Source organism: Anoplopoma fimbria, chromosome 19 (genome assembly GCF_027596085.1).
Source record: "Anoplopoma fimbria isolate UVic2021 breed Golden Eagle Sablefish chromosome 19, Afim_UVic_2022, whole genome shotgun sequence".
NCBI classification, from domain to species: domain Eukaryota; kingdom Metazoa; phylum Chordata; class Actinopteri; order Perciformes; family Anoplopomatidae; genus Anoplopoma; species Anoplopoma fimbria.
In genome coordinates, this window is record NC_072467.1 from 10,597,343 (window position 1) to 10,622,599 (window position 25,257).

A 25,257-nucleotide genomic window follows, 5' to 3' on the forward strand; every position below is an offset into this window, starting at 1 on the left:
TTTCCACCTGCTTGTTTTCCCATAAATTATGAAAGAAGTCTGAATTTAAAAAAAAAAAAAAAAAAAAAAAAAAGGTGATTTATAGCAGGAATTGTTAAGTTGGTTTGATAATATTTGTGTTGAGCAAAGTCAATGACTCTGGTCTTTGTGTTATCTTTAACAGAACACTTTGGAGAAAAAAAAAAAGAAATGAACGCTGCTTCACATTTCCTAGAAAGCCATCTCATAAACCACAAGCAGTTTGTGGCTGCAATGAATTAAATAGTTCATACGACCGTGTGTGTGTGTGTGTGTGTGTGTGTGTGTGTGTGTGTGTGTGTGTGTGTGCGCGCGCGTGTCAGAGTGAGTGGGAGGGTGGCTCTATCCTGTGCGCGTGCCCCTGCGCGAGCACACGCCACTGTAAGTTAGCCTGCCGTGTATGTGGCCACTTGCATACATACAGTGTCGACATGCGTCATGTTCCGCGCCGAGGTTCACTGAGTCCGTTTGTAAAAGCTGCCTGATAAGTTAAGAAGATAGCAACATTAATTAGTCTCTTTTTTGGAGTTTTTTTTCTGTCTTTCTAATCTAAATTGTTACACTAGATACCTAAGGAGTCACTTGTTGCACTTTTAGAAGTAGTACATAAAGTCGGTTTCTTGAAGGCTTAATAATTCAGAAAATAATAATCAAATAATTTGGAATAAGACATTCACTCATGTATCACGTTAAGTGACACTCCCATTGTTCTCTCAGTTCTGTATTTATCATCACAATAAAAAAAAATCAAGCACCAACAAGTAAAACATCCATCAAAACACAGAAAAAGCATGTGTTTACCTGAACGCAACATGTTCTAATTCAACATACATCAGTCACATACTTTAATGTGTCCACAGAATTGATAAAAATTGCTTAATGGCAGCCCTAAATAGTCGGTCAATTTGAATAAAAATCTGGTTAAAATGGAGTTTAGATGGCTTTATTCTGCACATATTACTGTATTGTTGGGGATGTACTTTCATAAAACAACGTCCACCTTATAGATGTTTAAATGAAACACGTTTGCTGAAAGATGTCGTGCATGCCAGAGAAGAAGACAGAGGGACGGGGGGGGGGGGGGGGTGCAGCGTGTCGCTTCTGGTCTATGCAGAGGTAATGAAGCGAATTGCGTCAGTGGCGCACGCAGGGTAAGGCTTGAAATGCGCCTGATCTGGCCAGGCGGATGAAAGTAGAGGCGCACTGTGGGGAGAGAGGAAAAAGTTCTCAACAAGGAGAGGCAGGACTACTCTTACGGAGCCCCTGCAGTCTCACTTTTTTATGCCTCTAAAACACTTTCCCTGCCGTCCTTTTGCAATTTTTTGCCTTGCAAACGCCGCTTTTACGCTTCCTTGAGAGAAATACTACTTTTCTATTTTTTTTTCTTTTTTTCTTTTTTCTTTTTTTTTTATACTTAAGTGAAAGCACCAGCACCATGGAGCTGCTCTGCCTCGAAATGGACACCATCCGAGCTCGTCCTGATCCGAACCTCCTGTGCGATGACAGAGTCCTGCAGAGCTTGTTGACCATAGAGGAGAGGTTTCTACCCCAATATTCCTATTTCAAAGGCGTCCAGAAAGATATTCAGCCGTTTATGAGGAGGATGGTCGCGACTTGGATGTTGGAGGTATACCGAAACACCGAGTGCCGACAAGTCCTATTATTTCCGTGCTAGACTTTAAAGCCTCCTGATTTGTTCCGTCGCTGCTTTACTGTGCTCTCTTTGCAATTGTCGGACAGTAGATCAGACGTATAGCTTTCCTACTCGACTGCTTATTCCTCATATTAACCAAATGTGTCGCTTTCTGTCAATTCTTACCATTTTTTTTTTTTTTTTTTTTTCTCTCCCCCCAAGTACGATCGCGAAGATCGTTGTTCGTGAAACTTGGAGGTGTGATATCTGTGACACCGGATGATTTCTTTGCTATGCCTCACATGTTGTCTGTACGAGCTGCCCGTTGATTATGTGCTGTTATTATAGTAGATAGTCTGGATATTTCCATGCACACGTATGCAGAGCTGCCCTGTGCTGTTCTATCGCCATGTTGGTTTTTTTTTTTACAGGAGCGCTCGTGCTTTTCAAGAGGACTTTACAGTGTCATAAAGGCAATAACAGCGGCTCGAACCCGTCGGCAATGACAGAGGATGGTCTTTTGTGTCCACTGAATATAGGAAAGATGTCAAAAAGCGTTGCAAACATTTGATGTATCTATTCGAAGTGTCGGAAGGGGCGAGGGCCTTATCCGTCCTCTGGGTCTACCCCCCGACGCATTGCCTCACTCTGGAATTATGTTCCATTTATGACACTTTGTCTAATATTTTTGGTCGATACCCACCTATAAACAATCTCGAGCCTTTGGGCTTTATTTTCATGTAAATATTGTCAGGGTCCGACGCGCTGAATATTTTAAATTAATTTTTGAAATAAATATATCGGGTCGCCGGTGACGCACATCAGACCAACCTCTTTCGACTTGTCTTTTATTTTGACGTTTTATTCCAATTAATCGCGCGTGCATTTGGATGTGTATTGTCGGGTATGATACAGAAGACCCGTCTGCAGATTATGATGCGAAGGAAATCGGTCTAGGTAATTTATCTATATTTTTAATTATTTTATGAAAATATGACGAATGAGAGAAAAAAAAAAAAAAGTGTTTCCGTGTGCTGCGCTGTCGGGGTGTTTTTTTGGCTCGACCGATTGTGACTTGAATTCATTTCTTAGTGCGCTGCAGGAATGCCACTCTATTGACAGTATGTGTCTGAGACTTAATTCTTTCTTTGTAAAAAAAAAAAATAATCTATTCCGAATTAATTTATGATGTCGCAACCGATCAGGGCTGGGCGCAAATTCTTGGCCGGGCCCCAACTATGTGTGTCATTGAATTTATATGTGCTCTTTATGTGATTAGACTTTTGTTTCGTTTTCTCATAAAAAAAAAGTTTTATTTACATTTTAAAGTGCTGGAAAAATAAGCCTGCCTGGTCTCTGCAGGGCGGGTGACTGAACATTGCTGCATTGTCTGCTGTCTCGTTCTTCAGGTTTGTGAGGAGGAGAAGTGCGAGGAAGAAGTTTTTCCCTTGGCCATGAACTACTTAGACAGATTTTTAGCAGTGGTACCCACCAAAAAGTGCAACCTGCAGCTGCTGGGAGCAGTGTGCATGTTTCTTGCATCCAAATTGAAAGAGACTCGTCCATTAACCGCAGAGAAGCTTTGCATCTACACAGATAACTCCATCAGACCACAAGAGCTGCTGGTAAGCAACAGTTGGTTCAACACATTTCACAAAAATTCACTGTCACACCTCTGAGGATTCATGCTATCATCATACTCTGAGCCTAACTTTAATGATTTATGTTTCTGTGTTTGTTTACGAAAAGGGGGTTATTGAGGTTGTTTTTAGGTATTCATTCACTCAAAATGGGTTTGTTTTATTCATTTGGATCAAAATATCACACACTAAACTCCAGGGTTGTTCTCATTTCACTGATTCTGTTGTCCAGCGCCATCATCAAAAGGTGCATTAAAAGCGAAAGCCTCACAGTGAATTGTTCCACAATGACTCTCTTCACTGTACAAGACCCTCTGTGCTTTTACAGTATCCATCCAGTCTGTGCAATGGTCTCCATCGCCATCTAGTGGCAGATATTTGCACAGAGCAACGAGGTCAGCTTGAACTCCAGCCAGAGTTCTGACTCTGTTCCTGTCAGCCAGAGAGGGAGAGACACAGAGAAATACACGTTTGCCTTTTACAGTTTAGCTGTCATCCAAAAATAACCATTGATGAAAGCCTTTTCTGCTATTATGTCATGCTGCACTATTTTTGATTCACACGCATTTTTCCATGGTGAAATGGAGCTCACAGTCAAAGCGATGCATATAAGTAGTGATGCAGGTGTGTCATTTAGAGTAGAGGAAATGCCGTTCCTATATGTGCTACGTTTGACGAGGGGTCTTTGGCCTGATGGTACCAGCTGCCCTCACCCATTAATTGACTCCGTTTCACATCAGATAAGTGTTTCCCCACTGCTCTGTGGTGCTACATAAACATTCCTCAGTAAACAACAGCCAATCCCACCCATGTTGTGAAAGAGGCCACATATTATGATTCAGACGTGGCTGATGGTAGTAGGCCTGCCTCGCTGCCTGACTGGCGGCTCTTGTAGCCGAGCTGATTGCTGCAGTATATTCAAGTTCCTGAGGAACTGCTGTTGGGTTTTTTTTGTTGGGTTTTTTTTTGAAAATTTTCTGGCTTGTATTTCTGCCGAGAAATATAGTGTCCGATTTAATATTGTCTCTCTTCAGTGAAGGGTGCAATGGTCTGCGTTTTCTAGTTGTAGGGGTGACAAGTAAACCAAATGTGCATTAAAATTCAAAAGTTCTGTGCCATTAGCCGGCATGGACTTTTGTAAAACACTATGTCGTAGTGCACTTCACCTTTATGTTCAGTTTGAAGACCAAGCCTTCAGTCCCTGAACTGGTTTGCTGGGGCCTCTTCTCAGTGTTTCTGTATAAGGCAGTATTTTGGCTGACATGCAGATACAGGAAACAGAGATCAGCTGCTCGGGGCATGTGATCGTTTTTTTTTTTTTTTTTTTTTTGTCCTTGTCTTTGGTAACAATTTCTTGTAAAGAGAACCGCAATGTTACAAAGATGGTGTGACCAGAGGAAGGCAGTAGCAGAAGGAAGTGGGTGCCTGCATGCCTGCCACTCTGTCAGTACAGAGCCTGTGTTGCAAGGGTTCGTCATAGCCCTGAATCTTGCTTGCTGGCACTGATAGAAAAAGGCTTTTGAGAGCAGGAGGCAGCCATGTTGCAAACATTAGAGCCTACGCAATCAACAGGCCACTGTTGGGCTACGATTTGCATATGATCAAATAATTGAATCTTTGAGATAGTGGCTACACACCCTCGAGGCAAGCAGAGGAACATACCTTTAACCTTTAAAACCCCAGGTGCTTTTGAATTCTTACTTCCTCCCACATGAGTAACTGTGGGTATAAAGAAAATCTCTGTTTTTGTGGATTTTCTTAAAAGAAAACCTTTCTTCCCCTCTGTCCATGTCCCCGACATCACAGAGCTCAGGAAACATTAGACGGCTGATAAATGTCACTTTGATTAGAACATTGCAGCTGGTAGCATGCAGGGTGGATGGCAGCCATGTTGAATCGTCTCATGACTGAGTCCATGTGGTCTCTCTCTCACTGAAAGGGAAAATGAAGAGCATCCGAGGTCCCGGTCACAAGGCTGCAGTCCAGAACCAAAACCACGACATTTTTTCCCAAATTAGTCACCACCTCTTCCGTTAATCACCTCCTCCGCCAGGAAGTGAAAGTAACGATTCACCCTAAGAGAAGAAAACACCACGCCTATTGTCGCTGCACAATTTACCGAGAGATCTGTGTTAAAAATGATTTGTGTAGTAAAGAGAAGTCAATTCCCTTGAGTCTGATGTTACAGAAAAGGTGTTGAGTAATGTGTGATTCAGAGCTGTACACTTCAAATGCTGCCCAAAGTTTATGTTTCCTGTGAAGTCTTTAACTATACTTGGCACTTAACATTGTTCATACAAAGAGTAATATACGTTGAAAGAGTGAACTTATTGACAAGTACCAACGGGCTCCAACAGAATCGGAAGAAAAATGCAATGAAGAAAAATAATCCCATTACCTGTGGATAAAACAAATGTTTTTTTATAGTTTGAATGATGAAAAGAACGAGATAATATTAAATAATGAAACGATGTTTAACTACATAACATAATACAGATTTATTGCTGGTGCTACTCAACAAGTACAGCCTTCCTATCCATTTTCACTCTGCGATCATACACACGTATATATACACACACACACACACACACACACACACACACACACACACACACACACACACACACACACACACACACACACACACACACACACACAGTAGAACCTCTGGTGGGCCTCTCTAGGAAAGTCCCCAGATGCCAGACAGACAGACGGGGAGGGAGACAGTGCTGTGAGGTCACCTGGGTTGGTGGCGCTGCTGGTGTTTCTCTGTTACAGGCCCGGCCATGCAGAGTAATAACAATAATGCTTAACCTCCACACATACTAATGTTAAGGGGCCTTCAGAGGCACAGTCGCTCATTTTAGGCAGCAGTGTAACTGCTGTGACTGCAATAAAGTGCAGTATAAATGGTAACAGTATGTAAATATGTGTTTTTTATTGTACATTGCGTCACTTAATCTTTCTTATTTTCGGTTATCTCTCCTTGCTCTTTATTCTCTCTCCATCTGTCTCTCTGTGTCTCCCCCTCTCGCTCGCTGTCTCCCCAGGAATGGGAACTGGTGGTGTTGGGGAAATTGAAGTGGAACTTGGCGGCAGTGACACCGAACGACTTCATTGAGCACATTGTGAGGAGGCTGCCGCTGCCCGAGGATAAGCTGGCACTTATACGCAAACACGTCCAAACCTTCATCGCCCTCTGTGCCACAGGTAGGACACAAAGGGAGCTCACACGTTCAATGTCTTGGGTTATTAACAGGTGTTTGTCCAAAACAAATTGTGCTGTTTAATATCAAAAAAATGACCCAAAAGATGACCATGCAGAGTGCGACGTCATCTCGATAGCACATCTTTTTCCCTTTTCTTTCTTTTTGGTGTTGCAAGTGACCCTGATCATGGATCAGCTGCCAAGTCAAACCAAGCAGTAATGGCTTGCATCAACATACTTTCTCGTGTTGTTGAATATCTTTATCTGCACATTCTTCTTCCAGCCCCGTATCAAAGCCCTCTTCTCTAGATAACATGCGGCAACAGCTCTGTTCAGAGGTGTGCCGTGGGCCAGTCCCGGCCCGCCGCGACTTAAGTGAGCTGCATTACCTCCGATGGGAAAATATTCTTCCTTTAGAAAAGCATGTGTCATGAAAGACATTTCAGCGTTTGACTCTTAGGTCTGACGTCCATCATTTGTCTTCTCCCAGGCTGGTATGTGGTCATGTTTTAGAAGCCTATTAGTGGCTTCCGGAGCATCCAGTAACACTTCAAAGCAGATTAAGGCCAGTGGAGGGCCATTCCCATGTCGCACAGGGTCGAGAAGAGGATTGGACAGGGGTGGAGGACGGCAGGGCCATTGTCTTCCCTGCTCTTGAGGTGAATTGTTCTCTCAAGATCAAACATACAGCTAGTCGTGGGAGGGACAGGGAGATTCGAACATGATCCGAAGAGACAGAGAAGATGCAGGAGGGAACAGGGGAGTTAGGGAAAGTCAGAGGAGTGTATTGTTTTTGCGTAGCCAATTCTAAGGCATGTGGTGTTTTCATATCTCTTTCCCCTGCCACCTTCCTTCCCTGTTTCTCCCCCCCCCCAACTTCTCACGGCTCCCCGCCCTACAGCTGGAGGACATGATAGCTTTCCCATGTTGAGATTCTCAATAGGGCAGGTTTCTCCTGTTTGAGTCACCTCTAACTCCACATTCAAAGCTACGAACAAGGCATGACTAGAGATAGGAAACTAGCACGTTTACTTGTCTTAAACAAGGATTATCTATTGCATTAATGTGGGAAATTGCAAAATACACTCACAATAAGGCTATTTGACACTCCTTTGTTTCTCACTTTCTGGGTGACCCCACCCACCACCACCACCAGCAGCTTCCTTTTCTGCAGGCCTTATACAGGAATGCTTACTACACCCCCTCATGGGAAACAGCTCCTTGTGCTGACATCATATAGAGGAGTGTGTGTATAGTTAGATGAATATACAAGGGAGGTGATAGGTATTTGCAACATAAAGTGATGGAATCCCCTGCAGTGATGTGTATTGGATCATGATAGGGTAAAAAAAAAGTTGGCAACAAAAGTTTGCAAAGAAGAAACGCTTGTGTCCTCTCTTTTTCTGCGTGTCCTTCTCCCTCAGCCTTTCCTACTACCTCTTCCTCTCCCCACATCTTTCTCCCCTTATTTTGTGCCAGCGGAATGACAGCGCGTCAGTGATCGGACCTATTCCCAAAGCAACATTGTGAAAGACTCAGCATGCACTTTGTCCTTAATTGCTTCAATGAGGCAGTGGAAATAAATTTACGAGCCTTGCAGAGTCGTCCTCCTGACATTGTGTTTTAGAGAGAGACTTTCTGGAGATAGCTCCAGATTAGCAACAGGCCATCTATCTGTGTATGCTCTCCTCAGACTTGTATCCAGGCCAACACAGAGTGAGGGCAAGACAGAGAAAGAGAGAGCGCAAGGGAGTCTACAATTTGGTGGGTCTGAAGATCTCTGGGAATTCGAAACCCCATTTGTGGATCATTCCCAGCAGTAAATTTTTGGGTTATCTTCCTCGGAGATCAACTTCTGAGCGAAGCTGAGAAGGTGAAGACACGGCAGACGGAGGAGATCTCTCAGGAGGATTTACATTTGCAAAGACAGTTGACAACGGGTCACCTGTGGCCTTCCTATTTCATACAGTCTTAATCAACCCACCACCCTCCACCACTCCCTCCACTGCTGCCCCTATACTGAAAAAGAAAACATGCATAAAAACCGCGGCTCTCTGTTTTCAAAGGAACAAGAGAGCGAAGTGGAGAAGTAGAGAATAAGGCCTCTCATTCCTAATGGCTCCTCTCTTTTGATGAAACAGTTCCGTTCGGGCCACTCGGTGGGATTTTGTCAGGTGGCGCAGGCTGGCTCTGTATTAATTAATAACATTGGCTGGTCCATTCAGGACTATGCAAATGGCTCGGGAGCTCAGCTAGAGGCTGGGAGAAAGGAGACAAAAGGCTCGGCCCTTACATTTCATATGCAGAGCCATGCGAGGGTCAGCGCTGCGGGGCCACTTGATAGGAAACACCAGCGTTTCCCTCAGGCAGCCCGCCGGATAATAGCCCAGAAACAAGCTCATTAAGGGAGATTATGAACCTCCATTCCTACACACAGACACCAAGCACTCCGAGCTTCCTCTTCCATTCTTATTCAATTGAGGTAAAGTGGGAGAATGGACGGGGTGCAGGGGGCAGACAGATGCACCCCAACCTGTCTGCTGCGGTTATTGAGCTCCATCTTCTTGCCATATTGGCAGGGATTATGGTCTATTTTTTTTCATGCCCAACTCCAATAGGCCTCTCTGTAATGCAATGCATGGAATGGTGACAATAGTTATGGAAGTTGATGAAAGAAAATTCTGGATCAGGGCCAACACTGCTGTTCAAGAGAGAGTCAATTGTCCTGGAGGACACAATGAAGATTTTGCTACAAGTTGGGATGTAAATAACAAGAGATTTAAGTCAGCGAGTACTCACTCTTTTATCTCTATTATTTGTTGTGGAGGTGACTTTGGACTGTGTGAAGTAACTTGATGAGTATTAACTGGTTAGTTTCCCAGAGACAAACAATGACAATGATTCACTAGCACAGAAACATGAGAGATTTAGAGATTTGCTCCAAATTAACTAATGAACTAATGAAGTGTGCAGAGTAAAAAAAAACCTGCACTTAACTTGCATTTTACTCACAAAGTTGTGCCTAGTCTCATATAGTCTGCACACTGCAGAAGTATACAGTGAATTCCATTTTTTTCTGAACAGCTTCTAACCCTAAAGAAAGTCCGACGACATGCTTACATACATGTCCTACACTGACTTTCATTTTCATTTTAAAATAATGAAGATATGTTCAGAGGATCAGTAGAAATATCTAAAGCTGTCATGATAGCCTACATGGGTCTCCAAGCTGAGTGCCTCAAACTCTGGAGGCTTTTTGTCCAAACAGGAAGTGGCAAATGTGAACATTTTGATGCAACATTGTCGAGTCTAATATTCTAAGATGATTCATAAGTTCATTTTAACTGTTAAGTCTCACTTGTCCAGAGGCTGCATGCTTCTTGTAGCTGCCTCTCCAAGTGGCTGCTGCAGCGAGAATCCCCTCCAGACTCAACTCCACATTCTAGAGAGGAATGATTCATCATCATGTGGTCAATGAAATGGTCTTTACTGGTGTTTGTTTACACACAGCCTCCTTCATGTTCGATGACTCAGAACTCTAACAAATTAGCCACGTCCTCCAACAAATTATCATCTCCCCGCACGCTCCATTGATGTGAGGAATTGTGTCCGGTCCGGTTGCTTCGTCATCACATGAAGCGGGAAGGAGTTTCCGGACAGTATGCTCCCAAAAATGTGACACGCGGAGTGAATCACTGAGTGGCATGTCCTGAATCCCCCCCCACCCCCCTTCACCCCGCTGGTGTAATCAGCACCACACTGTAAATACTGTGGCCAGCTGAGTCACACCAGAAACACAAAGAAAGAGAATTTTTGCGTCGGAGGCTGCAATTATCCCAGCAAAAAGGTTTAGAAATCAAAATGTTTTTAAGCTTACATGTTTACCTTGGAGGTCACGTTAACCACAAAGACTAATATTTGTGATCTGAAGTAAAGTAAATGTCAGCGGCAGCTTGTTTGACCTGAACATTTATGTCATGACATCAGAGTCTTTCTCGGCTTTCTCTTCCAACTTTTTTTCATAGGAGGGTTTTTCCAAATCATATCAGCTACAGAGATTGAGAGAAAGAGTTCCTTAATATTTCACCTTTAATCTGATCCGAATCTGTATGCTCCGCAACGCTGATGCTACAAACGCCTCAAGGCTGCAGCTGTGACAGTGGAGATGATGGTGCAAGGCTGAAGAAAGCTGTCACGGGTTGCAATAGTTAAGGGGGAATTCTGTTCTCATCTGGTAAATGAGTGGAAATCACAGTTTAAGCAGGGTGCATGACTCACACTCTCCCAAGTTTCGTTTTTGTATTTGACTCCAGAGTGACAGTCTGGAACAAGAGCTAATGGAATATGACAGAGTATTGTTTCTGAATCAGCGATTTCTCCCCTAGTTATACGTGGAAGAACTACGCTGGTTGTGAAGTTGTTGCTGTTTGTGAGCCACACTAGGTGTACCTCCTGAGTAGCTCTCTGCAGACCTTGTTTTGACTACCAGGCTATGTTGCATTAGCGGTGAAACACACTGTCATGCCAATCCCAAAATGATGTTTGTTTTTGGCCTTAATCAGTCAACAGGCCCAGGGTCCTCGTAATGCTACTCCTTTAATAAACAAGGTCAATAAGCGCTACATGCACAGAATACAAGACCCTGATTTACAGCCCTGAAAAGAGAGGAGAGGCTTTTTCTTTCTTCTTTTTGGCCGTTGTTCAACTTTCCAACTTTAATTAATTTACAAGTTTAATGTGCATACTGTGCATTGCAGCCACCCAAGAGGAGTGGGCCATGTAGGGCAGCAGGCTGTGTGACCAGAAAACCTGAGGATGAAGTTTCAGGGGTGGAAGGAACATGGAGGAATGGAGATGAGGGGGCACCCGGAGGAGAAAGGGCCATTGAGGGGGTGAGAGGCACGCAGGCCAGGCCAGCCAGCCGCTGCTCACAGGGAGCTTTCCATCGCAGGCGTCCCCACTCAGCTACATACACTGTTTATCCTCAACATGAATATCAATGAGGGCCTCCTAAAATACGGCCATTCTTCCCCCCCACATGCAGCAGCCACCAGGCCGGAGGGTCAGCCTGCGTCGGCTGCACGCGCGCGTCCTTGTTCTGCTACAGACCTGTCTTGTCTTGAGTGCGAAAAATCAGCTTGCTGCCCACTGTCCGCCACTCAGCTCTCCCACAAACCTACGTCTGTGCTCTGTGTGTGTGTGTGTGTGTGTGTGTGTGTGTGTGTGTGTGTGTGTGTGTGTGTGTGTGTGTGTGTGTGTGTGTGTGTGTGTGTGTGTGTGTGTGTGTGTGTGTGTGTGTGTGTGTGTGTGTGTGTGTGTGTGTGTGTGTGTGTGTGTCTGCGTCTGCATCTGCATCTTAAAGCATGCAGGCATCAGTGCATTGTTTCTTGTCCATGTCTCTTAGGTGTCTGCCTCCTTGCCTGTCAGTCCACGCTCACTACACACGTACAGTAAATCCGTGTATGCCTTTGTCCTCTTACCCCTCTATAGAAAGTTGTGCTCTTACAGCAGTGATGTAATGCTGAGGGGCTTTGTGTGCTCTTTCCTCTTGGCTCGAGGTAGCCTTTAATAAATCGCCCCTTGGCAGAGGCCCAGCGGCTAACACAGGGGTGTATAATAAGTTCATTTATTTGTCAACACTGAGCCCACAAGATGAGAAAGCGCCTGGCTGTGCATGTTAAAAAGGCAGTGAGGGGCTGCCTTTACAGCTATCAAAGGGCCTACCTCTTTGATTCCAGATTTAAAAAAAAAAAAAGAAGAAAAATCTCCTTCATAGCCATCGCACACAGTTTGCTTTGCAATTGAATATGGCAATATGTTAATGTGCAGGCTGTTTCTATCCCCCCACTGCCCACTCCTCTAGCCCATAGGTGGCCAAAGGAACAGAGGAATACTTGTGGGGGGGTTGATGGGTGGCAGGAGGTGAGGGTCGCTGGAGGGCGACTCTTTTCTTCTTCCAAAACCTCACAAGAGTCTGGACACAGACTTAAGAATGATGTGCTTTGGAGTCGTCTACCCCCTCCTCTCCCACCACCTTCCCTTCTTTTCTCCTTGTTGCCTTGTCGCCATTCCGTCCAGTCCTCCTTCTTCATCTTCCTCCTCCCCCCGCTGACCCCCTGTCCCCCATGTCTCTCAATTGGGTGAAATGAGGTGATGACTCTGGACAATGGAGTCACACTCTTCTGCCTTCCCTCTCGCAGGCCTGCCACTCTATTAATATGCTAAAAGATAGGAGGGCCGCCAATGCAAACCGCTGCCTGTTGTAGCAACAAAGACTCAGGCATGTGTGCCATTCACTGGCCCCGTCTAAGCAGGCCATGTGTTGTCCAAAAAGAAAGGTAGAAGTTGAGCAAGACATAAAGAGAGAATAGAGAGAAGAGCGTGTGTGTGTGTGTGTGCGTGTGCGTGTGTGTGTAAGTGTTTGTGTGTATGCGTCTCTGTTTGTGAAAAAACTTTCTCTCTCACTGTCTGTCTGTCTCCCTTGCTCTCCCTCTCCCCCTCCCTGTATGCCAGTTGCCTTGCCTTTTCGGGCTTCTGGCCCGTTCACAAGCTGTCTCATTTGCATTATGAATGACAGTGAGGGGAGCTAACAAGGTTATTGGTCTTTGAGACGCACGCCTGTGACCACACGTGGAAAAAGGACCTACAGCAGTGAGCATTGGCAGAGGCACTGAGCCTCTTTATTCCTCCCTTTCCAAGCGCTATGGGGCTTTTTTCAACGAGCACACGATTTACTCAGGAGATGGAAGAAAAGGGGCCGGGCTGGGGAAAGGGGGACTGGGGTGGGGAGCGGGTGAGGGTGGTTGCTTTTCAGCTCTTTTACAAGCCAAGTGAACCCTCATTATCCAGGCCCCTGGTCATTAGTGAGCGCTGCGTTCAGACCCGGTGCAAAAGAAGGATTATTTATTAGCTGACTGCTAGATTACCAAATCATATTGTCTCTTGGAGGGACGTATGTGTACCCTTTTTGTGGAGCAAATTAATTGAAAAGTGCAATTTAGAAACCAGGTGAATAAAGAATCCACTGTAGATGAACTGTTTTTGTCATCTGCTGATCTAAAGATTTTAGCTCCTTGCTGAATGCAACAATAAATACCTCTTTCTATCATTACCAAAGTAATGGCACTGGAGATACATTTATCTCAATTGGTATTTCTTCTGTTAACAGATTTCGGATTCGCCATGTATCCCCCATCCATGATTGCCACAGGAAGTGTGGGGGCAGCGATCTGCGGCCTACAGCTGGATTCAGCTGACCAGTCACAGTGGGGCGACAGTCTGACAGACCTGCTGGCCAAAATCACAAACACAGAAGTGGTGAGTTTGTTTTGTTCTTCTCTGTCACATCCTGAACACTTTGTTCCCCTGAACAAGAGCTTAGTTAGAAAAAAAACTGAGTTCTAAGTAATATTTGAATGAAGAAGAGAACATTTTAGTGTCTCTACCGACATCAGTTAGGTGTTCGATGTTATTTGTATAAGTACATTTATTACACTAACTCTATGATTCAAAGCTGAATTCACATTAACTCATCTTATTTTCACCAAAACACACAGTTTTACAATCTGTTACTGTTAACAAGCAAATTCTGTTTTATCCTACAAGACTTGCAATTTCTCTGACGAACAAATGTCCATATTATTTATGAAAAAAGTTAGGAAATACCACTTGTTTGTTAAAGTTGTGTGTTTGCATCAGACAGACGCTGGAATGGCGCATTTTCACTGGGATTTTGCTTTTTTTTTGCCAATATTTGTCATGAGAAGCATTAAATAAAAAAGAGAATCAAACGAAGACCAACAATGTCTTCATTAAAAGATAACCTGAACTGCATCAGTTAACATTATGCAGTATTTTCTGACATACTCTTGACTGGACTTAGAGGTAGCATGTGGCAGGTATTTCTTCCTCTCCATCAGTCCGGTCAGGCTGCTCAGGGCCCCCTCATATAAAGAATCCTCTAAATCGAGCCAGGTTGAGAGCATATACAGTATGCTCTGTCGCTGACAGGAATGCTGGCCAGGCCGTTGTGTGGCTGTCTGGGTACAGTGAATGTTGCGGTGGTGGGTGAGTTGAGTCCAAACACAGGCAGGGCCTCCACTGACTCTGAGATGCCTGGCTTTCATCACACAGATGGGAGAGGACTTCAGCTCGCTATAGCTTACTGTAAGGGTGAGTAGGTGGGCAAATCTACAGAGGGAAAGATGAGTGAGACTTTGGAGTTGATGTGTTAAGTTATTCTTTATGAGTCTGTTAGGGGAAATAAGTCTTCTCACTATTCAGGAGCAGTGGGCAGCCACAGCACAGTGCCTGGAGACCAGCACCAGGTCTGAGGCCACTGCCGTAGCAGGAGTACTCCTAATACCAAACATGATGAAAAGGCCATTTAAGTTAGTTATTATTAAACATGAACATTTTGAGATCATGTGTGCTCACTGCGCAGGGAGCAGATCAAAGGGCCTGACACTGAACCCCAAGCCTCAGCCCTAGTACGTTTAATTGTGTCCCAAAAGGAGGCAAAGTTGGAGGAGGAGGTGGAAGCTGTTGAAGTGTGAAAAGGACACTGGGGGTGGAAGGTGGTGGTGGTGGTGGAGGGGCATCCCTCACGCCTCCCTCACGCCTCCCTCGCTACACTCAGCCCTCTCTCGCCTCCTCCAATGGTCCATAATGCGGCACTGCTGGATAGCATGGCTCCCTCTGGTGCGAGCTGTGTGAAGTCTCAGCTCAGCAGCTGAGGAAAAACAAATAGCTGACCTCAGCAGCACAGGGCCTCAGTGTGTTTAGGCTGCGAGGTCTCAGACTTGAGGGAATTAAGTCGCTCTGTGTCTCTATGATCAACTCCTCACATTCCTGGATTCAGACAAGCCATGGCTCGCAGTAAACACAGAGGGCTAAGCAGAAGGCTCCCTTCCTAATTCAACATATATGAGAGGCTTTAGAATAAACTGCTAAGGAGCTAGCCAACACTAAACACGTAGAGGGTTTATTTCGGTTTGTAAATTTGCTTAAGAACTTACATCAGACAAGTGCCCCACTTACTATACAATGTAAAAAACAAAACCTAATGACAGATGCCCAGAAGTAGTTGTCAGCGTTACAAAGGGGCTTCAGTGCCATTTACACTGTCACTGATTGGGCAGCTATGCTTTCCCACACAACAAAGACGAGGAAATGTTGTATATTGACTGTGTCATTTTAACACTTACCCTACCTTCTTTTTCCAAAAAGCTGAACCACTATATACGTCAATTCAATACCCAAGGGTCACCTCAACCTCAGTTTTGACTGCAGTCATCAGAGAGGTGGTTTGAACCTGAGTCTAAATGTGTACACTTAACATACTGTATTTGGTTTTGGCAGGCAGTGTAGAGGCTCGGCAAGAGGGTAGAGCAGAGTATCGTAACCAGCCGGCCGAGGGGCCAGGCAAAATATGAAGGCAAAGCAAGTTTCGCCCACCTCTGCAGCTGCTGCTGCCAACAGCATCACGGCCATCGCCACCCCCCCTGGAACACCGCTGGCATCTGTGGTATCCAGAAGCTGTGGTTTTCCAGTAGAAATGTGATAGGGCCAAGTCACCATCTTAGGCCGCTGGAAGAATGTGTGTAGCTACACAAACACCTGGTGTGGCCAAGAGGGGCTCCCTGTTAGGGACAGCAGACGGGGCTGTGCGCCTGAGAGCCAAGTCATAATGTGCTGGGAAAAAATATGAAATTTGCGAGAATGTGGCGAGTTTCCAGGTTTCCAGTGGGAGGCTCATCAGATATGACTCCCCTAAACTGCACAGGTTATCTGTAGTGTCAATAAGAAATATACCTAACGACACAAAATTTTGACAAATAGTTCATACACAAAGGCCAAGTGTGTAGAGCTTACCATTTATTAATGAACGATAAAGCAGGAAATAGAGGTTAGAGAAGTGAAAGGGTTTAAGACCACTTCCTGGATTTTGCTGTTGTGAGTCGACTTCTCTCAGTCTCTCATTCATCTTTTTTTTCAGTGAGGGTCACACACCAAGACACCAGAAACACATTTTCTGGGGGAGAAATTCAACAGCAGTGTGTTAGAGCCAGAATGCTTGCAACAAAGATGCATTTATTAAGAAGGATTATCTCTATTAACACACCCTGTGGCGTCATCGCTTGTGGTGTTTCGGCATGCAGGATGAGGAAAGAGAAAGGTCACATTTCCTTTTGTAAATTCAAGTCATGTGGTGACTACTTACTTGCAGTATCAGCCTCCAGATATTTTGTTCTAGGATTCCCTGAGATCCGTAGTGTGTGTCTGACTGTGTTTGTTTCAGCTGTCTGACCACCAAGTCCTCCCAGAGTAGCTAACACTGTCTTGTGTGGTACAGTCAGCAGTTAAAACACATTCCATGGCTTCACACATTTCTTCCTTTGGGTTTTGTCCGTCTGCACGACTTCCCCCCTTACCGCCAGTGTCACAAAGGCCGCCCAGGAATAATGTGGATGCCTTGATTTGTCAGGAAGGCAGATTGTTGCAGTTTAATGTATGTTTGAGGTGGGGCAGATGGAGGCCGTAACGACAAGGGAGGATCTGAGGTTGCTGTATTTTTCCGGGTTGAGGCTGCAAAATAAGATGCTTCAGTATAGCGCTACCACCCATGGCCAACTTATTCGGTGCTGTTGGCCCCCACAGTATCCAAATACCCAGAGCTTCACTGAAAACAGAATTGGTGTTTCCAGTAGTCTCACATTGAAGTCATTAAAGTTTTTCGTATAAAGCCCATGGGGCTTGGCATGAGATCCGAATGAAACCTTCGAGAATGTCTTTTAAGGAGTGAAGGCGTGCATTCTTGTGGTACGACACAGGCAGTTCCTTTACATGTTCGTTCGCTTTACTTCATTTTCTCTTAGGAATTGAGATTTTTTTTTTTTTATGAGCAATGGGGCACGTGTTGGTGGGAAGATTTTGTGTGTGCTAGTGTGCACCAGCCCATGTTAGCAGCCGACCTCTGGAGGAGATTAAGGGAGAGACGCTGGTCGGGTTTCCTCCACGTCAGACCCATTGCTACCAAGCCCAAATCAGTCTAACCTCCTCAACATCAAACAAATCATTCTTCATGGTTTACGACCCAAAAAACTCTCTCAAGCTAATCATCTGTTTATTCTGGAGAACTCAAAATACAAGAGACGTCAAGACAGGAATTACCTCACATAGAACCCCTCTAGGCTGAAAGCCATTTCGTCAAACATCTTGTAATTTCATAGATTTCTTAGTTACTTATTTTTCAAGAGATTCACTCGTAAAGACATTATCCATAAGATTGTGTCCCAATGTACAGAATTGCAACAAATCACTACGCTTGAAAGTTGGGTTAGAGATAAAAACAATTCATGTCCTGTCCCTCCGACAACACGGTATATGTCTCACCCGTTTTGTGTCATGCTGTGTGACCTTTGACACTGTGACCTTTTGCCACTCACCCGTGTGCGGCTCCCGAAGAGCAATTCTGATGTGAGTGAGGCCTCTGTTCTCATTTCATCAAGGCCCAGCGGCACCAGAAGCTGTAACACAGGCTCAAACTGTGGCCCCATCAGGTTTTAATTAGCTGTAAATTTCTAAAGAATGTTTCCCTGCTCCACAAGCGGTACACTTTCACCCATCCCTCCGGCCATGGGGCGTTCTCAGTCATGTTTCCCACAGACGCCTGGTGCTTTAAGGCAGGGGGTTATTCATGAGTGTGTGTGTGTGTGTGTGTTTAGAGCTGAGTAGGTGGCAACTCGGCTTCAGTTGTGTTCTGGTATTTGGCCACCAGGGAGCAGTGTTAACACTCCGTCAGACAGGAACTTTCATATCAGTTGGCTATGTTGCAGCAGCCTGCTCTTACTGAATAATGTTGAATCATCGCAGTTCCTCACTCGAAAACATTTTGACCCTTCTCTGACGCTCTTGCTAACATCTCCTTTAGCACCGCTCCACCCGTACCCTCCCCCCAGGCCTCCCCCTCCCCAGTGAGTTGCTCTCCCTCTTCATGCGCTGTGCTGTCCCCTCTGTCAACCCTCCATCAGGGAAGGATATGAGGGCTCAGTGCTGTTGAGAGGCTCCTCTCCCAGGTGGATTCTCAGATAGCCGCCGCAGCCTTTGATGGTGAAAGGCGAGCCGACCAGGTCTCAGATGGATCCCCTGCAGGCAGGCAGGCACACAGACTGGCTCTCGTTAAAAAAACACCACCTTTGTGTTCCCACAGGAGGTGGATGTAATTAACATAGCTTTAGTACTACCTGTGTTTCCAGCCGACGTTGTCAAGGCTACTTCTGTTTGGGTTTCGTGTGTGTTTAGGAATGGCAGAGGTGGTGGGATAGGTGGGTGGTTGGATGGGGGAGGCAGCGGTGTGTGTGTGTGTGTGTGTGCTAATGCATATGTGTGTCCGTGCACATGAGCACTATAGGGGTGTTCAGTGCACAACCCTGGTGGGCTGATGTAATGTTGGGTCTGGTCCGTGTCTGTGCTCAAACTTGGCAGTAGCTGGAGCAGCTAGAAAGTTGATGGTCATTTAAAACCGCCGGCCCCTCTGACGCCACACCAGGGGTCCCTGTTTTCATGCACTGACTTAATTTTTTTAGATATCTCCTGTTGCTAGGGATGGTATCGTGAGCAACCGCGGTACTATATCTGTTGATTCGGACTGAACAGCTTGATAAAAAGCAAACTGAACAACCTTCTATTTGCATTAAATAACCCTCTGCTATGTTGAAAATGACGCTTGAACTTTCAAGAAAGGGAAATTATATTTACAGCTTGTCCTCCCTCTCTTGTTGCATTGCAGGACGTCCTCAAAGAGTGCCAGGAGCAGATTGAGCGTGTGTTGGTGAGCAGCCTGCGTGAGGGGCGGCAGCAGCAACAGCAGCAGCAGCAGACACAGAGGGGCCCCAGCGGGAAAGGCCTGGAGGAGCTGGATCAATCCTCCACCCCAACAGACGTCCGCGATGTCAACTTGTGAACCACCAGAGGGCGATATTGCACAGGATTTACAACAAAAAAAAGCATCATGAAAAAAAACCTCAATTTTCGTAAAAGCAGAAAAAAAGAACAAAAGAACGAAAAAAATTTAAAAACACAAGCCCTTTAAAAGAAAAAGAACAATGCTTGCTAGTTTTTTTTTTGTAGATTTTCTGTTCTTCAAGTCAAAAACACCTGCCCACAAAATAGATTCTCAATGATGTTCTAGTCCAAAAGCAACAAATTTGATACAAGATGAAGCTCTGTGGTGCCTTGGATAAACAGAAGGGAAGCCAATCATATTTGCATTCTGCCTCTGATTGTATAGTATGATCTTTAAGTTGTATTTTAACCATGGTAGAAATGTGGAAACCATTCAGAAATTCCATGGGATCACTGTGGGGCTTAAGTTTTTTTTTTTTTTTTTTTTTCTGTTTTGTTTAACATGATTATTATCACTATAACATTCGTGGCTGGTGTAAGAGAGCGCACAAGCTCCTCATTCATCAGAAGGTCCACATGAGACAGACAGAAGAAGCCGTGAGAACATTATACTAAAAGTCAATGGGTCCCAATTCCAGGGAAGAGATGGGATTATAATAATTATTAGTAGTATTAGTAATTATTATTATTATTGATATTATTATTGGATATATTTTGGAACTGAGTAGAAGAGATCAATAAGCTCCTCTTGACAGGCTGCTTGTGTGTCAGTTTGTGGGTGCGGTGTGCAAGCGTGTGTGTTTATATGTGAGTATGCCAGATTTCATGCGTGCCTGTGTGTGGTTGTATGTGTGTGTGTGTGGTGTGAATGCTACATGTGAACTTGTATCTATATTAGCAGTGTGCATTCTATGGCATGAGGCACTTGAGCAAAGTCAAGTCGTAGACTATGGAGCAAGAGGAGGCTACACATACTTTGTCCATCAGTATAACAGGGCATCTATGCTATATCACTGCCTTCATGCATTAACAATGTATCGTGGTTCATTGTTGGCCAACAATAAACTCATGTGCATGCACTATGAGTGAGACGGATAAAGATTTAACGAAGGAGGATATGGGCGAAGGGACTTTCACTTAGAGCCCGTTACCTTTCTAAGAGGCGTTACACCTCAGACTCAGAGGTCATGTGAGGTGTTTATTACTGCCATTCTGTTGATGATAGAGATGCTTCTTTCTTTTCACGTTGTTACAATATGGTGTTTCCTTAGGCGTGAAAGGCTGCTTTGAGTCTGGACAGAGTTGTAAAGACCTCCAATATGTGAGGTGTGCACGGCACATGTGAAAGCAGGAGAGGACGATGTTTTGAAAAAAAAGTAAAGCGGTGCTTTTTAAAGTCTGGAGAACATTGTGCTCCTCTGTATTAATTAGCAGGGAGGGAACCGGGTGTGGCGTGGAGAGAATTAGAGAGAGAGGGACAGTTTGTAACTAAGAAGTCCCTGCGGAACTGTGGGAGGCACATGATTGCAAAGCAATGGAATGGTTAGGGCAGAGAGGATTTTGGTCGTGCAAGAGCATGCTGCTGTGTGGCGGATTTACAGCCAGTGGCCGGAAGATGATAATGAACAAAAGATGCCCAAAGGTCTCATGATAAAACTTTGATATCTGCATATTTGGCTGGAATCAACATTCATTTCTCATCATGGATGTCTGAAGCTAAGTGAACAAAAACGTTCTGGGTATGGAAATGAATAAATGAGGAACTAAGACGCTGCCGGATCATGTGTGGATGAACTTTCTTTGAGGGGGCGGGAGGCGGGTGGGGGGATTAGAGGAGTACAGGATGATGATTTACTGTCAATGCATCTGGAGTCCCACATAGGGGTTGTTTAAGCTCCCCTATATGATTTCAATGGCAAAGCACTTTGAGAACATGCTCCCCAGGAGATAAGTAAATGAAATGCGTCGGGTCGTGATTGGAGGTGAATGGATGTTTCTCTTTTTTCCTTGTTAGCCTTTTCTTTGGTTTACTTTGTAGGGCTGGTTTCCCAATCGTCAGACAAGCAAGAGTCAAATTAAAAAGGCTTTCCACAACTTGCAACGAGAGGACATTCCAATTGAAAAAACAAAACAAAAACATTCCTATTGAAGCAAAGTGCAAGTTGATGGGGAGTCTGATTGTTAGGAGAATTTGAACAAATAGAAAACGCCAATTTGAATTGGAAAATGCCAACACACTGATCCACGGGTTCTGTTTTATTTTATTTTACTTTGTCAAGAAATTAAACATTTTGTTTTTACTTGAATTTTTCTTTATATTTATCTGCATCACAGCCACAGATAGTCACACAGGGCAGCAATGAGTTACAAGAGAAGGTTGCCGTAACATCTAATATTTGCACATGTTCTTCAGAGAGCAATGAGGTTTGCATTTTTAAGACGGAGCACAGCCTTTGTTCGAAACCACCTTAACCGATGTGTGTTTCAGTGGTTGGTCAGTTTTTATGGTGCTGGCTTGTGTATTTCAGGCCGATTGTCTGTCAGTGATCACATCTGTCCCCTGTGAGCTTTGCTGCTTCAAATCATTGGCAAGGGGGTTCATCAGCCAAACAGACATCAGCACAAAACAAGAGACAGATTTTATTGCTTTGTTTTGTTTTAATGGGACACAAGGCTTTGCCACAGCAATGTGTCTTTGACTTAATGCTTGAGTTTTTTCTTGACGGTATGTGACTTTGCTGAGTGTATGTCCGTCAACCTGAAGATAAATGTGGGGATCTAATGTTTAAGTGATGTTTTTCAGTAAAACTGGGCAATTTAATGACATGTTTGCCAAAACATCCCCGTTTGAATATTTGAGATGACCTCTTCATTTTGCCTCTGTTTGCCTGATGTTAGCTCTCTCCCAAACGGTAATAGTTGTGATTTTCTTTCCTGCAAATTTTTGTTGCATGTGTTATATATTGAGACCATCTTTTCAATTTGTGTTTGATATATTTTATGGGGTGACCAGACCCACAAAAGGGGTTTTCTAAGATTTAGAGATACTGTATTCCAAAGTGAAGAGAAGACAGAGGAGGAGGTATGAAGACATCAAGAAAAATGTGTCAATATTTTTATTGAGTTATTGTTGTCTTTTTGCGCTGCTAAAAGCTATGAATTTGTGTCATTTATACAAAAAAATAACATTACCTAGTTGTGATGTGTCACTTGAGTGTGCTGCTATTTTATAAACATGTGTATTATAATATAATTATTTTACTGCTTAAGAGATACATTCAGAAAAAAAAGAAGTAGATGGTGATAGAAGAACATGAAATTACTATTCGACTGGAAATGTTCTTTGTACAGTTTGACAGTTTGCTTAGATAGCATGACTCCTTTCCCCCTTCTTTTATCTATTTTGCTCTCCTTCAGTCACATTCTGCATCAGTGGTATTTTCCTATACCTCAGGATTACTGGACAAAAAAAAAACATGTACAAATCATTCACCGATACCTCTGCAGTTAGGTAGCCTGGAACCAAGGAGAAAAAGTACAGTGGGGGTGGGGAGGGGGCGAGCAACGACATATTAGCATTTTTGTGGAGGATTCCCACTGTTTTAGTGGGAAAACTACTTACTCAGTGAGATGGGAAACAGGAAATATGCAATGTTTCCACTTGGACTTAACCTATTGGAGGGCGGGCGCAGCAACATTTCTTAGGGGTGTTTATATCGTAGATGGTTCAAGCATGTTCATTTCTGTTCATCTTGGTGCTACATCTGACTTGTTGTGTGCGAGATAGGGAAAACAGCATAACTATGATGGCCAAAGTACAGTTCTTGCTTTATACAACCACAATCACTCTGAATGTCAGTAAATATGGATTCTGTATGTAAGAAAGATACGTTCTGGTCTGAAATATATGTGTGCGCACCATTGTAACTGCCACATAGTAATGGGTTGAGCTATGTCTGACCATAAATACTCTGATATCTGGAAGTTTCAATGGTGCAGATTTCCCTTTGAGTTGCCCCGCCCCCACTATAACTCATATCATGTACCTCAAATGTCTGTTGCACAACCTCTGTTCAATAAACTTCTGCTTTAAAGGGTGTCACACCACATCAGCTCACTATTTCCCACGCCTGTGCTCCTTTTAAGCGGTGTGTCTAATTGTTTCATGATCAATAGACTAGTTTATGTGTGAGTCAGCAATGATACGGTAGAGCAAAGTTCAGCTGCACTTAATCATTTGAAAGCTACACAATGGAGTGATTGACAAACGTGGGACAATATGAGTTCCCCTGGCCAGATTATAAGGAAGACCAATTATAAACATTCCCTGCAAATGTGTACACACAAGAAAAATGGGATTGATATTTCAGCTCAGTCCAATAAATCTGCCTGGCAGCAAAAGTTAAGGAAAAGTACTGGTAAGAGAAAGGGTTCTTGACCTCTGATCACAGCGGTCTAACGTCCCTCAAGTGAACTTAGGAATGGAAATGTGAAGGGAACTTATGGACAATGATATTAATAGAAAACTACATTCTGCATAATCAGTCCAAAAAATAAAGCTGGCTGTTGGCCTCCTGCTGCACCCCTTGTTCATTGGGGCACATCATAGATGAATGCATGGTTTTGGTAGTATGGTGACACATGCATTACTGTATGTAGCAGTGAGATTGAAGGATGGTTAGAATTTAGATCCCCAAGTAGGCTTGACCAGATAAAAAAGCGTGTGGCGAAATGTCACAAATAAAACCAGGGACCAGGGCTAGTGTTATATGTATGCCATCTAGTGGTGACATTTTTTAATGTATTCATTTATTTATTTTTATCGTGAGCAACAGACTTACTGGAAAAGAAAAAAAGCATGTGTTTAATAACTTGAAATTGATGTAGGCTAAAGAAATATACTTCTGACAGACATCAAGACTAAATTTGTTGATTTTTCTTAGATTTGAGTTGGGCTTCTGTAAACTGGTGCAGTGAGAGTGATATGCTATATCTGTTAATTGATCACAGGTTTGTATGCTTGGATTTAGTTCAAATTTGCGCTAATAGTGCCTTGATGTCTGCCTTACACCTCAAAGCAATATGAATGTCAAAATGTGTATTTTTTGTAAAACTAGAGCCTATGGTTTTCAAATACAAAATTGTCATAGGCAACATTTCACAGAGATATCTTTTTAAGAGAAAGTTACTTTTACTGAAGGTTATATATGATGGTGTGTTGGCACAATTCAGGCCATCATTATAGTTAAGAAACTTTTGGAGTTATGTCAAAAAGTAAAATTTTAATATGTATCTCATATAACAAAGTTTAGACACTCCACTATAATATTCATTCCAACTTCCATATCTTTATTTATATCTTTATACAGGCAAGACTGACTCCAAACTAAGACACTTCATGTTGGTTTTAAAGCCCTTTGAGGTCCAAGCCATTTTTCAGCAAGTAAATCATGTTAACACATCTCTTTATCATGTTAATTACATCTCTTTGTTCAGGACAAACTTGGCCCTCACAATATGTACCCTACAGTGGTCCCATATAAATGTATGGATCAAAATAAATACAAAAGAAAAACAAAGATGGAAATTGAATCTCAGATATGTATTAAAATCACACATAACACACTAGTTAACAAGAGTTTTGGCTTTTGTATTGTGTTCTTCTAGGCCTGGATCAGGATAAAATAAACCTTTTAGCCAACACAGATCAAAATGTATTCACATTACAGAAGCCAAATAAAAGATGTTAAACAGAATAACAATCACAATACTATCCAAGTGTGCAGCATTGTTTATTACATTCATGATGTTTATTACATTCATGTTGTATTAATATGTATTCATTTTCTGTT

At 43.6% G+C, this 25,257-nt stretch overlaps 1 protein-coding gene across 1 annotated transcript; it reads left to right on the plus strand.

The window, feature by feature from the left end:
- Positions 1-1,220: 1,220 nt before the first annotated feature.
- Positions 1,221-23,574, plus strand: ccnd2a (cyclin D2, a). The gene is made up of 5 exons (XM_054619172.1): positions 1,221-1,645; positions 3,061-3,276; positions 6,342-6,501; positions 13,668-13,816; positions 19,290-23,574. The coding sequence occupies exons 1-5, from the start codon at positions 1,454-1,456 to the stop codon at positions 19,461-19,463; spliced, it is 891 nt and encodes a 296-aa protein (XP_054475147.1). The 5' UTR covers positions 1,221-1,453; the 3' UTR covers positions 19,464-23,574.
- The last annotated feature ends 1,683 nt before the right edge of the window (positions 23,575-25,257 follow it).

What these genes read in the sequence shown, in the direction of transcription:
- ccnd2a (XM_054619172.1), top strand. Translation starts at nt 1,454, where the DNA reads ATGGAGCTGCTCTGCCTCGAAATGGACACCATCCGAGCTCGTCCTGAT. An exon ending in TCGCGACTTGGATGTTGGAG is followed by an intron (nt 1,646 to 3,060) that starts GTATACCGAAAC and finishes CTCGTTCTTCAG; the next exon opens with GTTTGTGAGGAGGAGAAGTG. An exon ending in CATCGCCCTCTGTGCCACAG is followed by an intron (nt 6,502 to 13,667) that starts GTAGGACACAAA and finishes TTCTGTTAACAG; the next exon opens with ATTTCGGATTCGCCATGTAT.